Raw genomic sequence first — 15,300 nt, forward strand, 5'->3', positions numbered from 1 at the left:
AAGAGGCAGCTTTATTTCAGCTGTGAACATGCAAACAGCAGAAATAAGGAAACATAACTGTAGGTTTGCAGTGAATGAAGCCTCAGCTCGACGCTCCACTTTGTCCCTCTTTTCCTTCTCCAAACAGCCACATCAGGAGTCTCTGATGGAGTTTTAAAATATTTCATTACAAATGTCCAAAGATGGGTTCAGGATACCTGAATCCACAGTTATTAAAGCTAAAATAGTTCACAGGGTTTGGACTTTGTTAGGTGACGAGAGAACATCAAAGTGTTTTTTATCTTTAAACAGTATTTTTATCACTTCAGTTGCTCTCACAGCCCTGTTTGTTATTTTAGTAAGTAAGTAAGTAAAGTTTATTTATTAAGCGCTTTTCATAGACAGGTAGTCACAAAGTGCTGCACACAGAGATTAAAATAAACAGTACGATAAATAGCAAAATGCACAATATACACAATATAGAGTTTAAATGTAAATGAAAAATATAACAATGTAAACAGCATTGGTCAACAGAAAGCTTGTTTAAACAGTAAAGTTTTTAACTGTTTTTTAAAGGATTCCACAGAGTCAACCAAACGTAGTTGTAGAGGTAGACTGTTCCACAGCCTTGGTGCCACAGACTGAAAGGCTCCGCCCCCTTTCATCTTCAGACGTGTTCTGGGAGCAACCAACAAACTCTGAGTCTGTGAGCGGAGACAGCGAGCAGCAGTGTATTTAGTGAGAAGCTTGGATAAATAATCTGGGGCCATTTAGTGCTCTGTACGTTAAAACAATCATTTAAAAAGAATTCTAAAATCTATTGGGAGCCAATGTAAAGAACATAAAATAGGAGTGATGTGAGCTCGCTGGGTAGAGCGAGTTAGTAGTCTGGCTGCTGCGTTTTGTACAGCTTGGAGGCGAGAAAGAGATGATTTATCCAAGCTGGTAAACAGGGAATTACAATAATCTAAACGCGATGACACAAATGCATGGACAATTTTTTCCAGTTCAGCTAAGGAGACCATATGTCGCAGTTTAGAAATATTCCTTAAATGAAAGAAACAGGAACGAGACAGAGACTTTACATGTGAGTCAAGGCCCAAAGAAGAGTCAAATATTATTCCAAGATTTCGAATATTTGGCTCAGCAGAAGAACAGAAAGGGGCAACAACTTGACTGATTTTAGAATATAGATCAGGAGGAGCTATGATCACGGTCTCTGTCTTGTTCTAACAAGGTAATTGTTAGAAAGCCAATCAGAGATTTGAGTTAAAGCCTGGACTAGGGTGGACAGCCTATCCAGCTGATGAGGCTTAACCAGAGCTCTTATGTTTCACTCAGTGCTCCCACCAAACACCTTGGAGGACACATTAGTGTGATTTAGATTTCATTGGTGCAAACACCAGTCACACAAGCTAACCCATGGAGGCAGCAGCAGGCTTTGTGTTTGGTAAAGTCTGCTGGCTTAAACTAAGAGAGTTTAGTTTGTTAGCACAAAGAGCTGTCAGCTAAAGCCCCGAATGCACTTTGAATACAGACGAACTGAGAAAAACACTTTAAATACAGCAAACAGTCAAACTGACCACATGTTTTTCTGCTGATCATCCACAGCAGTACGTTTAGCATTCATGCTAGCAGCAGGCTATGACTGTTAGGGTTGCCAACCGTCCCTTAAAAAACGGAATCGTCCCGTATTTAGAAACAAAAGTACACGTCCCGTATTGAGCTAATAAGGGACGCACTTTGTCCCGTAATACAGTGAGAATCAAAAGTGGTCTATAAATGTTTAGGGAATTAACGCTTTGTTTGAAAACATAATTCCAGCCCCTCTCCTGCTTTGTGACCAATGAGCTGACAATTCGAGTATGACAATTCAGATTACCGCTCATCTCATTGGTCGAGGAAAGGTCGCTTGCGGAGAAAATACCGGAAGACAACAGATGACCACAACAAGAAGCATGGCCAACAGGGAAACAAACGCCGACACTGCGGTGCAAGTCTCGGACGACAGTACACCTAAAGCTGGGCAGACACTGTGCGATTTTTTCAGTCACGTTATTCAGCTCCTGCTCAAACTGCACGATTGACTCGCAGGGGTTAGAAGTTGGTAGGTCACGATGCAGGTCTCACACTATACCGCCCGATGCTCTGATGCGACCTGAGTGCTCACACTGTGCCTCCATAAAATGAAGGTTATAAACAGAAAATCTGTCTCTCTCTCTGTCTTTCACTCACACAGACACACAAACCACCACCATCAACTTTGCTAAATTGCTAATGAAAAACACTGATCAGGCAGCTGTGAATGAGCAGCAGTGTAAATCCAACTATTTTCACGGTTGTTGTGGTCGTGATAATTTTGTGAGGCCACATCGAAAAGGCTCGGATGAGCTTTCCAAAGTTCTACAAGTTGTGCCTCCATCGCTTGTGTCCAGATCACACGCTGCACAGCCGTGCTGCTCCGTCTTTTTCACCGACGTTTACGTGTTTGCGCGTGAGCAGTGTGAGCGGCTCACGAGCGATTGATGATCGGGAGCTGCTCGAGGTGTTAATCGCTTCTCGTTACCCCACGTATACTACACGATGCACGATGAAGGCCAAAATCGGGCCGATCACCAAATCGGTCGCACGACTCAAAAATCGTCTCAAAATGGGCCAAAAATCGCACAGTGTGAGCCCAGCATTAGAGCAGCAATGTTTGTTCCCCTCAGAGAAAGAAAAAAGGCTGCAAAAGTACAGGGAGGAATGGGAAAAGGGAAACACCTGGCTGGAAAAGGTCACCATAACACCTATAAAGCGCACTGCACTGTGTGCCGGCGCACTTTTTCCATAGGCATGCTTCTAATGGTGGGGGCACATGAAGAACATGAGGGGCGTGAAAGCTCGGGGAACCCTTAACCAATTTTTTGTCCACCAGGCCACGGCAGAAGCAGATATGGTATGTAAACACTAGGGGTGCAACGATATTCGTATCGATATTGAACCGTTCGATACAGTGCTTTCGAACAATACAACATTTGTAATTTATTTTATCAACTTTCCTTCTGACGATGCTGTCTGTGTTGAGCGCTCAGTGAATCTGCGTTCGACTACTCCGCCTAGGCTGCACTGTCCAGCGCAGATCCACTGAGCGCTCAACACAGACAGCATAGTCAGAAGGAAGAGCGCAGGGCAAGCTAGCAAGACAGAAGTTAAGCTCTCCTTGCAAGATGGACCTCCCCCACCCTCATTCAGATCTGGCGTTTGGAATTATTTTGGTTTTCATGTGACGTATGACCCTGAAGGTAAGCGAGTCATGGACTAAAGTAAAACAGTATGTTGGATGTGCCACGCAATGCTCAATTACATTGGTGTGAACTAGTGTGTTAGCGCAGTTAGCTGGTTAACGTGTTGGCCGTCCAGCCCCATGCACGGGGCGATCGGCGGTAGCTCGTTAACGGAGATTTGCCGTGTTGTGGCGTTAAGGTCATTTCAACGAGATCAACCTGAAAGCACTAGTGGGAACACAACGAATATGACTGCACATTTACGCCGACATCATCCTAGTGCAAAGACAAAAACAACAAGCATGCTACTAACTTTAGCCGAGTCATTTAGACAGCCGTTAGCACATGATTCTCCTTATGGGGACCTGACATGTTTAATATGCTGCTGAGAATATAGCCCAGAAGAAGCGGATAGTATAGCTTTTATTTTGGAAAGAGACATTTCTCTGTAATAAACTCTCTTTTCCAAAGATGAGTGATTCCTCAATCAGATACAGGGCTCGCAAAATCGCTAGCCCGACGTCCTGGGGCTAGCGATTTTTTTCAGACGGGCTACCAAAATCTATCTCTTCCCTGCCCGTCGGGCTATTGTAGGAAGGAAAAATATATGTCAATGCTTTTGCATTCTTTCAGAAATGTAGCTGGGTAATTATGTCATTGGCATCGGTGAGCCACTATCAATATGTGACATATTGAAATCGCGTTTGAATTTGCGCTTGTTTTTTTGCTTTCACTTTGCAATCGCGCAAACTGTGTATAGAGAGCGACAGCACTGATCTGTGAGTGATGATAATTTGTGCACCAATTCCTCTGACATCGTCTTATTAATTGTTAGCTTACTATGCAAACATGACAAGTGAAATCTCACGCAGCAAGCTTAAACATGTGAGAGGTTGATCGCGCAGAGAATCGCTGAGCTTATGTGAGTGAGTGTGTAAAAGCAGCAGGATATATATTTTAGTTCTGCTGAGCCAAATAAGACAGGTCAGGGTGAAGAAGTGACAGCCAAAGAAAAGCTTACCACAAAACGGAGAAGTTATGACAAATCAGACTATAAGGCAAAAAGAAAGTGCAGCTTTATGGTTTCATGGACAAAAGAATTTCTGTGGCTGCAATATGACGAGCTAAATAACCAGGGCTGCACATAAGTGGTCCGCAGGTGCGCATTCGCTGTCAAAATAAAAAACACGCACAAGGGTTAGGGTTAAATTTAAAAACTGTACTTTTGAGTTAAAATATATATTTATAATTTTAATAAATGACAAATTAAAAAGGCATGAACATTTTTTTTGTATCGAAAAAATATCGAACCGTGACACCAAAGTATCGAACCGAACCGAACCGTGAATTTTGTGTATCGTTGCACCCCTAGTAAACACTGGTTTGTTTTTTAAACCCTCTGGTTAAGGTTAATATGGGCATGTGCGGTGAATATCAGCGCTATGTGGCCAGAAGTGTGATAATATAATTTATTTTGTGTGATAAACAACTGCAAGGATAGATGATTACAACAAATAGATGACTAATACATAAAAGTAATACATAGATGAATAATGATGATGAGTTATGATGTGTAATCATGGGAACAAGTGGGTTTACAAACAGGAGCAGCTGATTAGCTTTAGAAAAGCTGAAATAATACCTCAACTGAAGCCAATTGTACTAAATGCACTAAATGTGCACTGTTACAAGAATATTTTTCGTTCTATTGCTTTCTATTAATTTATATAATTTTAAGTTAAGCAGGACAGAGTTCTTTTAAAGAAAGATTTACTTATATTCTCAAAAGTTAAGCATGACAGGCTTCTGTTTAAGAAAGAGACCTGTTTTACTGTGTTAATGTTGTCATTTTGAGCTAAAAATAAATGGCTAAATGATCATTTGTTTCTCATATGGTCATATCACAAAGAATATGCATCTGCTTAAATCAAGTTCAAGTCAAATGGTTAAAAAATAATTTCACACACACAAAAAAGAGCTACCACACTGGGAAGGGTGAAGACAACTAGGTTGCCCGGCCCTGGCCACGAGGTGCCCCTTATTTATTTTTCAGGGAGTTGGCAACCCTAATGACTGTCCACTGAGCACCAACACAGGTAGGAGTGAGCAGTGATGAAGCAGGACTGTGGGCAAGTTTGAGCTACAATCCTATTGGCTTCTCAGTTTCTCCAAAGAAAAGGGGAAAAATTCTTGGTGTTGTGAAGATGTGAGTTGGTCTTGTTGTCGTGGGGCTGGAAGAATGCTGGCAGTGAGAGGCTTTTCATACAGTGTTCAGTAACAGAATGAGAAGAAAGCCACTGCACATGAAACAAGGTGCTCGTAGTGTTTGTTTACTGTGTTTGTGCCACAATGTCAGATCAGTTGTAGATTCACATGCAGACTTGTCCAGTGAAACCAGTGGAAGTACTGCAGTACAGAGCAAAGACTAAGCAAGCCAGGAGAGCTCTCCAACTTTCTGAAAGTATCAGGATATTTGAGTGATAAGAAAAAGTGGATCGTGCAACAATGTCCCTCAGCACACAAAACAATCAAAGCAGAATAAATATAATGTTTTAGATCAAACACTTACAGGGACCTGAAGAGAGAGAACCAACAAAATGTCATGGCTAACAGAGGAACTCAAGCACAGACTGAGTTCTGACAAACAAAAAGGTGACAGTTTATTTACCAAAGGGGTGAACCACAGTGCTCTATATATGTACAGTGAGTTGGGGAGGGGGTCCAGGGCTCCAGGGAAAAGAGGGAAGGGAGTCCACTCTCACTCCTCTTCAGTCACTCTTGTCCTGCTCTCCACTCACACAGCCACACACGGGAGTCACAGGTAAGCGTCTGTAACCAGGTCCGGGGAAATATTTACTCAAAGTATACTCAAAGTTAACCCAACTGGTGAATTTAGAGAGAGATTTCTTAGCAAAGAGCTGAGATCATGAACACAGGAGGGTCAATGTCCCAGCGACAAACTGCTCCATGCCGCAGCGTTAAATGGTTACCGGTAAGCCCAGGTGAGTCAGCAACAGGTGGTGTAATCATCATAGCTGTGTGGACCAAGAACGAGAGGCCATTACAAGCTCCACCCAGGCAGGCAAAACCATAGCAGGAGAGAGCAAAACATAAAACCTGAAAAGCCATCATGAGCCAGCCAGAGAGACACAGAGTTTATACTAGAAGAGAAACCTGCTCATCTTCATCATGTTTGTTTAAACAGAGAAAATCAGAAGTCTCTGTGTGTCAGACCACGGCTCTACACGGATACTTCTAAGCTGCTTCAGAGTGAACTGACCCAGATAATCTGCACACAGCGGCTGTAAAACAGTGAAAGTCATAACTGTCTCTCTGATGGAAAGCTTTTATTGTGAAGTCAGGAAGTCTGCAGGAAGTGTTGAGTTTGTATTCATCACTCAGTGTTTAATGAGACAGGCAGACAGGAAGAGCAGCTCATTAGTGTTGATGACATCAAAGGAACTGTGAGGAACTGCAGTTTGGTCACATCTGGATGTTTTTCACTGACAGTAAATGTTTTAGTGATGAAGAAATGTGTTCACAGAGAGAGGAAGAGGAAGAGGAGTGGTGTTTGTGAGGAGGAGCAGCTGTCCTGCTGTGCTTTGTGTCAGGACGTCCTGAAGGATCCAGTCTCTACCAGCTGTGGACACTGGTTCTGCAGACAGTGCATCTCCTCATACTGGGACCAGTCTGCTTCATCAGGAGACTCCTCCTGTCCCCAGTGTGGAGAAAGATCCAGAAGCAGAGCTGGACTGCAGACAGCCAGTCAGAGCAGCTGTGTACAAAGTAAGACTGAACATCTGTCTGCTGATGGACTCATTTCTGAAAACTGGACTTCTTGTGTTGTTCAGACATTGAAGAGTTTTCTTTCTCTTTAGTCTCATTGTTTTTCTTTCTTTCAGCAGATGTTGGTCTGCAGGAGGTTTTAGATGAACATAAGATCAGTCTGAGGAGGAGATGTGAACGTGTGACTGAAGGAAGTGATGAAACAGGAAGTAGAACCCTCCTCAACAGGATCTACACTGAGCTCTACATCACAGAGGGACAGAGTGAAGAGGTTCATACCCAACATGAGGTGAGGCAGCTGGAGACAGCTTCCAAGATGGACACCCTCCATGACGCTCCAATCAGGTGCCAGGACATCTTTAAAGCCTTACCTGACCAACAGAGACCCATCAGAGTGGTTCTGACCAACGGCGTGGCTGGTGTTGGAAAAACCTTCTCAGTGCAGAAGTTCACTCTGGACTGGGCAGAGGGCTTGGAGAACCAACATGTCAGTGTGCTGGTTCTGCTTTCATTCAGGGAGCTGAACCTGATCAGAGATGAGCAGTACAGTCTTCTGGAGCTGCTCCATGTTTTCCATCCAACATTACAGAAGGTCACAGCAGAGAAGCTGGCTGTCTCTCAGCTTTTGTTCATCTTTGACGGCCTGGATGAAAGCAGACTTTCATTGGATTTCACCAACAGGAAGCTGCTGTCTGATGTCACACAGAAGTCATCAGTCAGCCAGCTGCTGACAAACCTCATCCAGGGGAATCTGCTTCCCTCGGCTCTCGTCTGGATAACTTCCCGACCCGCAGCAGCCAATCAGATCCCTCCTACATGTGTTGACAGGCTAACAGAAGTACGAGGCTTCACTGACGCCCAGAAGGAGGAGTACTTCAGGAGGAGATTCAGTGATGAAGAGCTGTCCAGCAGAATCATCTCCCACATGAAGACATCCAGGAGCCTCCACATCATGTGTAGTATCCCAGTCTTCTGCTGGATCACTGCTACAGTTCTGGAGCACATGTTGACTACAGAGCAGAGAGGAGAGCTGCCCAAGACCCTGACTGACATGTACTCACACTTCCTGCTGGTTCAGACAAAGAGGAAGAAGAACAAGTACCATGAGGGACGTGAGACGAGTCCACAGGAGCTGACGGAGGCTGACAGGGAAGTTCTTCTGAAGCTGGGGAGGCTGGCGTTTGAACATCTGGAGAAAGGAAACATCATGTTCTACCAAGAAGACCTGGAGCAGTGTGGTCTGGATGTGACAGAGGCCTCGGTGTACTCAGGAGTTTGTACAGAGATCTTCAAAAGAGAGTGTGTGATCTTCCAGAAACCAGTCTACTGCTTTGTTCATCTGAGCATTCAGGAGTTTCTGGCTGCAGTCTACATGTTCCACTGTCACACCAGCAGGAAGACAGAGGTGCTGGAGAACTTCTTGGGACAAAAATACAACGAGTCCTCTCTGGATGATTTCCTTGAGAGAGTCATGTATAAATCCCTCCAGAGTAAAAATGGCCACCTGGACCTGTTTGTTCGCTTCCTTCATGGCCTCTGTCTGGAGTCCAACCAGAGACTCTTAGTAGGTCTGCTGGGTCAGACAGAGATCAGTCCAGAAACCATCCAGAGAGTCATCAACAACCTGAAGGAGATGAACAGTGATGAAATCTCTCCTGACAGAAGCATCAACATCTTCCACTGTCTGATGGAGATGAACGACCTCTCAGTACATCAGGAGATCCAAGAGTTCCTGAAGTCAGAGAACAGATCAGAGAAGAAACTCTCTGAGATCCAGTGCTCAGCTCTGGCCTTCATGCTGCAGATGTCAGAGGAGGTTCTGGATGAGTTGGACCTGCAGAAGTACAACACATCAGAGCAGGGACGACAGAGACTGATTCCAGCTGTGAGGAACTGCAGAAAGGCTGGGTGAGTCCAGATGTGATCATTAACATCATTGATCAGTGTAGGTTAGTAGTTTAATGTTGAAAATAAAATCAGATTGTAACCACAAAGTGTTTGTGTCCGTACGCTGCAACCTTCCACACCATTCCTTTATTGTACAGACTCAGCAGCAGCTCCATGGATCCCAAATCCAAGAGTGGAGAACAGATTTGAAGTGTGTCACATCCATGCAGTCACAGCTGTTTCCACCATGTTTCCACTGATATTAATCCTGTTCAATGACACGTTTCATATCAGTGAATATGTTCTTTAGGACGTCCACTGACATGTTTAAGTGTCCTGCTGGAAATCACTCACATCATCCATGAAATCCATGAAAAATCCTTTTAGTGTTTCTAACTTCACCCTCTGTCCTCTCTCTCTCTCCATCCTCCTCACTGCTTCTTTCACTGATAATCACACAAACATTGTATTCAGCTACAAAATAACACAATAACATCATCTGATGATCATTATTATAAGAGCAGGATCCATATTTGATATCAGAGTAACACACTGCTTGGTTATGTGCAGTCATCATCAGTGACTGTGGGTCAAACAGAAGCTCTCTGATTGGTTGCTGACCTTGGTCACCTGTCCACTCTCACCTGTTTGTGTTTGCTCCCTCTTTGCTGTCTCCATCCTCTCTCTCCTTTCTCTCCCTCTCTGTCTTTGTACGTCACTCAGGTCCAATGGAAACAGTGACATTTACAAAATTTTTGTTTGTAAATCCCAAAAGGTTGATTCTGTTCATCTGGACATTTTCAGTTGGAGAAACGTTTCGTCACTCACTTCTTCAGTCTCAGCTGACTGTAGGTTTCCCCAACCATATAAACAGTACATTTGCATAGTGAAGGAAACTAGCGCCACTGAATGAACAATGTGCTGGGGGGTTAATTCCATGATTGTTAGTATGCAAATTCTTATGACCATTGATCAATGACAACTAATCAAAGCCTATTGATCAATGGCCATGAGTACCATTCACAGAAAGTGGGGAATGGCTACAATCACAGCATTGTAGGATGGCGAAAGATCAACCTTTTGGGATTTACTTACCTGGATGATTAAGCACGCATCAAGACGTTATTTTATTAAACATTTTAAAATGTTAGCAGCACAAACAAACATTTTTGCAGCACAAACCAGCACAAACGTTTGACATCCATTTTGTTTGATTCCATTAATATGGGGGGGCTGGTTGACCTCTAGAAATTTTTGTTAATATCTTTAAAATAATAACGGCACAAACAAAAATTTCTGCAGCACAAACCAGCACAAACGTAGCACAAACGTTTGATACTACTTTTGTTGGATTTGGGTAATGTGGGGGGGCTGGTTGACCTTTTGACCTTTACATTTTCATTAATATCTTTAAAACAGAAGCAGCACAAACGAAAATTTTAGCAGCACAAACCAGCACAAACGTAGCACAGTTGATTGACACCCATTTTGTTTGATTTAATTAATGTGGGGGGGCTGGTTGACCTCTGATGACCTCTAGAAATTGTTATTAATATCTTTAAAATGATAGCAGCACAAACGAAAATCTTTGCAGCACAAACCAGCACAAACGTAGCACAAACGTTTGATACCACTTTTGTTGGATTTGGGTAATGTGGGGGGGCTGGTTGACCTTTACATTTTCATTAATATCTCGGAAACCGTAGCAGCACAAACGCTAATTTTACCTGCACAAATCTGCACAAACGTAGCACTAACCGCTCCGCCTATTTGCCTTTACGTTTCAAGTGGGTGGGGGGTCAGCTTCACTCTGCTCATTTACAAACCAATCAAAGACAAACGGATCCATGTCAGGTTATAACAATATTCAAAGTAAATACAGGCTGCTGCTGGACACAGACAGGTAACATCATTTTGACTTGCTGTCACCTGGATCTGGACTCATAAACACTGAAGCCCTGAACAGGAATACAAATCATTTTCTGCCAACTAGCGACACACCAGCAGATAATGGCTCAGAAAGCTCAAATGAGCCAATCATTTCTGTGTTTAGTTCCCCTGAAATCAGATCTGATATCAGCAGCTCTGAGTTCATTCATCATTATTGTCCAGTGATGAGATTTCTGCTCCGTTTGGTAACAGTCAGCAGGTTTTTCCTGCGTGTGGACGTGAACAGTCGTACCTGACAGCAGGTAGCAAACAGAGATCATCTTTCCAGCTGGAACTCTTCACTGAGCTGAACTCATTCAAAATGTTCTGGAGTCAAAACAGGAAACAGTCCAAATGTGTGTCTTCACTCTGACTCTGGATCAGATCTCAGTGACAGACTGTGGACATTATGGAAGCCTAAATGTGACACCATCTTCCTCCTTCATCTGCAGATTAAAGCCAAACAAAGATTCTCATTAAAAGTCTGCAGGTCTGAGAGAGACTCAATCGTTGTGTCATGTCAAACACAGTAAGAGGAGCTGAAGCACAGATGTGAAGAGCAGATTCATCAGATTATGACCTCACTCTGTTTTGTCTTCATATACATTCAGTCTGTGTTTATAATGCAGATTTTCTGCTTTTATAATAACACATTTTATATTTTCTATCATCACAGACTGACTCAGTGTGGACTCAAAGAGTCTCACTGTGAAGTTGTGGCCTCAGCTCTGAAGTCCAACCCCTCCCATCTGACAGAGCTGGACATGAGTAGAAACCTCAGCCTGCAGGATTCAGGTGTGAAGCTTCTGTGTGCTGGACTGGAGAGTCCAAACTGTCAACTGGAGACTCTGGGGTGAGTTCACTGACTGCGGCTGTTGTTGCTTTTCTATATTTCAGGTCTTTGATGTTTGAAACTTTCTTTAGTTCCTAAATGTTCAGGATGTGTCTGAAGACAAATGTGAAGAAGTTTGAGTGCTTTCAGAAATGTTGTCTTTCCAAACGACTGAACAACAGTTTTTCCTTTTGGCTCCAAACAGAAGTGACAGACTTGAGCAGGGTTCATTTAAAGGCTGACAGAAGTGGAGTGGTGACGGGGAGATGTTTGACAGGACAGTGTTTCAGCCTCCACAGGTTCATGTTGTGCTCCATCAGTCAGTGAAGATGAAGTCAGTGCTGATGAGGCTGTAGAGTGTGTGAGGGATGTGAATGAGGATGATGAAGATCTGATGATAGCAGATAAGAACAGGCTGCAGAGACTTTGAGCCATACAGGGCACACAGTGTGTGTACAGAACAGCTGAAATCATTATGGAGGCCTCACTGGGATATGGAAGCATCACAGTACAGCTTCAGTGAAGCTTTAAAGTCTCTGATATGAGATGAGAAATGAAGCAGCCAGAGCTTTTTCATGAGTGGAAATCCACTGTGACTGTGAGCTGCTGCTACAGCCTCCAGATTAGCCAGCAGCTCATCCTGCTCAACATTTCCTCACCAACTTTAATGGAAGTGTGATGTTTTCAGCTGGAGTGATGGTCAGGGTGGCCGCCCTCTCCTCTTCTTCTCCTCTTCCTCTTTCATTTGTAAAGCCACTTCTGCTGCTTTCATTCATTTGGAAGTCCTGTAGCTGAGTTTGGGAGAGACTAACAGCCTCGGCAGCAGAGGGGAGAAAGGCTGTAACACCACCACTTTACTCTGTTCTACCTGTCACATCATTTTATCAGGAAACAAATATGCTCATGTTTTTACTATGTTTGTCTTGAAGATGTAAGAAGATCACATGGTGCTTTTTATTATTGTGTTGGTTTGTTTCCTGTCTCTTGGATGGAGCCCAGCTGTGCGTGGCCCCTGGGCCTGTGGTCAGAGTGTGTGCTGGATAATCCGGCCCAGGATGAGGCCAAACTGACATGGGATGAAATGTCTGTCACATAATTGAGCTTAGTGTAGTTTCATTTCTGCACAATTTAACAACAACCAAAACTTTGTTCTGTCTTTTCTATGTTATACTGTAGACTTTCTTTGATACTGTGTCCAAAAGGAGCAGCTTTTACTTTGAAGGGGAGGCGTCTCTGTTTCCTCTTCAGGTTCGATGATGGAAGCAAATGAGTGTGTGATGTTCTTTCAGTGTTGCACTTTGTAGACGCTCCCTGAGCACTGGTCTCACAGCCAGCTGCACATAGAGACCAGTGTTGTTAGTCCAGGTCAGAAGATGACTTGTTGGAATGAAAATGAGCTTGTAGTTTGTCTGCTTTAATAATGTGACTGGAAAAAGGTGTTGGACTTCAAATATGTCCATTTCTTTCACACTTCACCTTTAAAAGTGAAGCCTTGTGGTTCCTGGAAGGAAAAACACGACTTTTTCAAGTCTTTGTCCTGTTTTTATGATAAATGTACGACTTTAATGTGAAACATTCAGAGTTTTTTCTCTTGTTGTGTTTGTTTGAAGCTGCTTCCTGTTGGCTTCAGCTGTTTGGAGTTTCCATTTTCTAAACTTCTACATTCTGAACCTTCTTCAGCTCTGAACAGATGATGAAACACTGAATGATTTCAAGCACTTTGTCTAATAAACTTACATCTTTCATTCTTTATACAGATTGTGGGGCTGTGGTTTGTCAGAGATCAGCTGTGATTATCTGGCAGCAGCACTGAAGTCCAACCCCTCCCATCTGAGAGAGCTGGACCTGACCTACAACAAAAAGCTGCAGGATTCAGGAGTGAAGCATCTGTGTGGTTTCCTGGAGAGTCCAGGATGTGGACTTGAAACTCTGAGGTCAGTCAGCATGTTTTAGTTGTGCTGAGATGAATATGATGTGAAAGTTGTGCTGACACTAAACTGCAGACATCAGGCTGATATTATACTGATCCACACTGAGGATCTTCATGGTAAAGTCTGTTTTCTTCTTCTCTGGTTTAGTCCATTGACTGCAGCAGAACAATGTTCACATTTCAAACAGTGAGACTCAACGTATGGCCCGCGGCCCACACGCGGCCTGCCCACCTTTCCTGATTCAGAGAGAGGGGACCCTGATTAACTGTGTAGTGTTCTTCCTCACAGTTCTAAGTATCAGACACAACAATGAATAATCCACAGCTGACTGTCTTTAGCAGGTCAAAGGTCACGGCACACAGCAGACAGTGGGAAATATTATAATTCTGATCATTTATCAGCACATATCCATATGTATAAAAACAAAGCTGACACTGTGAGACTTGATCAGAGGTGTGATCATCACAGCAGAGGCCTTTGTGTCAAAGTCACTGAGGATCAAACAGAAACACATGAAGCAGATTTTCCTGTTCTGGCTTTTTATAGCAGATAACCTTCAAAATATTCTGCAGTCCATCAAAAACTGAAGCAAACCATGAATCAACATGTGAACATGAGCTGATGCTGCTGAAGTGAAGCAAAGTTACAGAGGTTTGATTACAGACACAGCTGAGAGTTTGTAATCTGTCATCATTTTAAAAGGTTTACATTTCTTCAGTATTGAACAGCAGAAATGAGGCTTTGTTTTCGGAGGCCGACAGCAGTGAACACAACAGCAGACTGGTGCGTAATAAGCAGTGAATAATGCAGGAAACAGATTTTTGAAGGTAAACTGTTCTTGAAGTACACTGAGAGAGAGAGAGCTGTGCAGGAAGTAAAGGTCAAAGTCAGAGAGAATTCATGACGATGTTCATCAAACGTAAAGCGTAGTTTGGATCTTCTTCTGCTGCTGGTTCAGTCAGTTTTGGTTGGAGACAGATGAAACCTGCAGCTTCAGGATCTGTGAGCTGTCCACTTTCAGCCCCGACGGCGTGTCCGTGTACGTGCCGTCGAGTGAACGATCCACGCTCTGTGTTTCCATCTTTGTGTGTTTAGCTGCTCTCATTTACTGTTTTATCTGTTTGCTTGTTGTTGAAATACTTTTGGGAGCTTTAACCTGAGATTCTGGCAAAATACATTTATATAAAAAATCGATTCAGGATTGAATGAATCAACATCGCTTTATTCAAATTAAAACCATTTAAATAGGAAAATCCATTTTTTTACAGCCGCCTCTAATGCTGGGTAATGTCAGCTGGTCCATGTGCAGCTGGCTGTGAGGCTCAGGGAGCGTCTACAAAGTGCAACACTGAAAGAACATCATCCATAAATATTGAGTAATAACTGGACTCTCATACAGCGAGACTCAAATGCCTTTAAACATCAGCTTATCCTGCTGATCCAAGTCCAACACTGAGTTTGTAAAAACATGTTTGTCAATCATTTTGTTTGGTTTCTGAGGAAAATGATTCAATAACTTGCTGCTAATACACAACATTTCATCATATTTCCTCATAACCCTCTTTTGTCTGACCATTTGATCCCATTTGAATTTGCAATAAAGGATCCACAGAGTTTGGTGACAATAATGACAGTAGATGTTTGTGTGAAAGTGCTGGAAGCAAATGAGTGTGTGATGTTCTTTCAGTGT

General features: G+C 43.1%; 1 protein-coding gene across 3 annotated transcripts in view; it reads left to right on the forward strand.

The window, feature by feature from the left end:
• The window catches only part of LOC147336810 (NACHT, LRR and PYD domains-containing protein 12-like), a 220,092-nt gene that overhangs the window by 3,556 nt on the left and 201,236 nt on the right, over positions 1-15,300 (forward strand). For 2 of the 3 annotated variants that reach the window (XM_086285533.1, XM_086285532.1), the window contains exons 5-8: positions 6,790-7,031; positions 7,148-8,939; positions 11,524-11,700; positions 13,437-13,613. In XM_086285533.1, coding sequence (XP_086141659.1) covers positions 6,790-7,031; positions 7,148-8,939; positions 11,524-11,700; positions 13,437-13,613 — 2,388 coding nt within the window. The remainder of the gene's footprint in view (positions 1-6,789; positions 7,032-7,147; positions 8,940-11,523; positions 11,701-13,436; positions 13,614-15,300) is intronic. The other variant, XM_086285534.1, reaches the window with a different exon arrangement.

The sequence above is a fragment of the Aulonocara sp. 'chitande type north' Nkhata Bay genome, linkage group LG3 (genome assembly GCF_057382095.1).
Source record: "Aulonocara sp. 'chitande type north' Nkhata Bay isolate Kocher_YH1m ecotype deep benthic linkage group LG3, A_spYH_male_GT1.1, whole genome shotgun sequence".
NCBI lineage: Eukaryota > Metazoa > Chordata > Actinopteri > Cichliformes > Cichlidae > Aulonocara > Aulonocara sp. 'chitande type north' Nkhata Bay.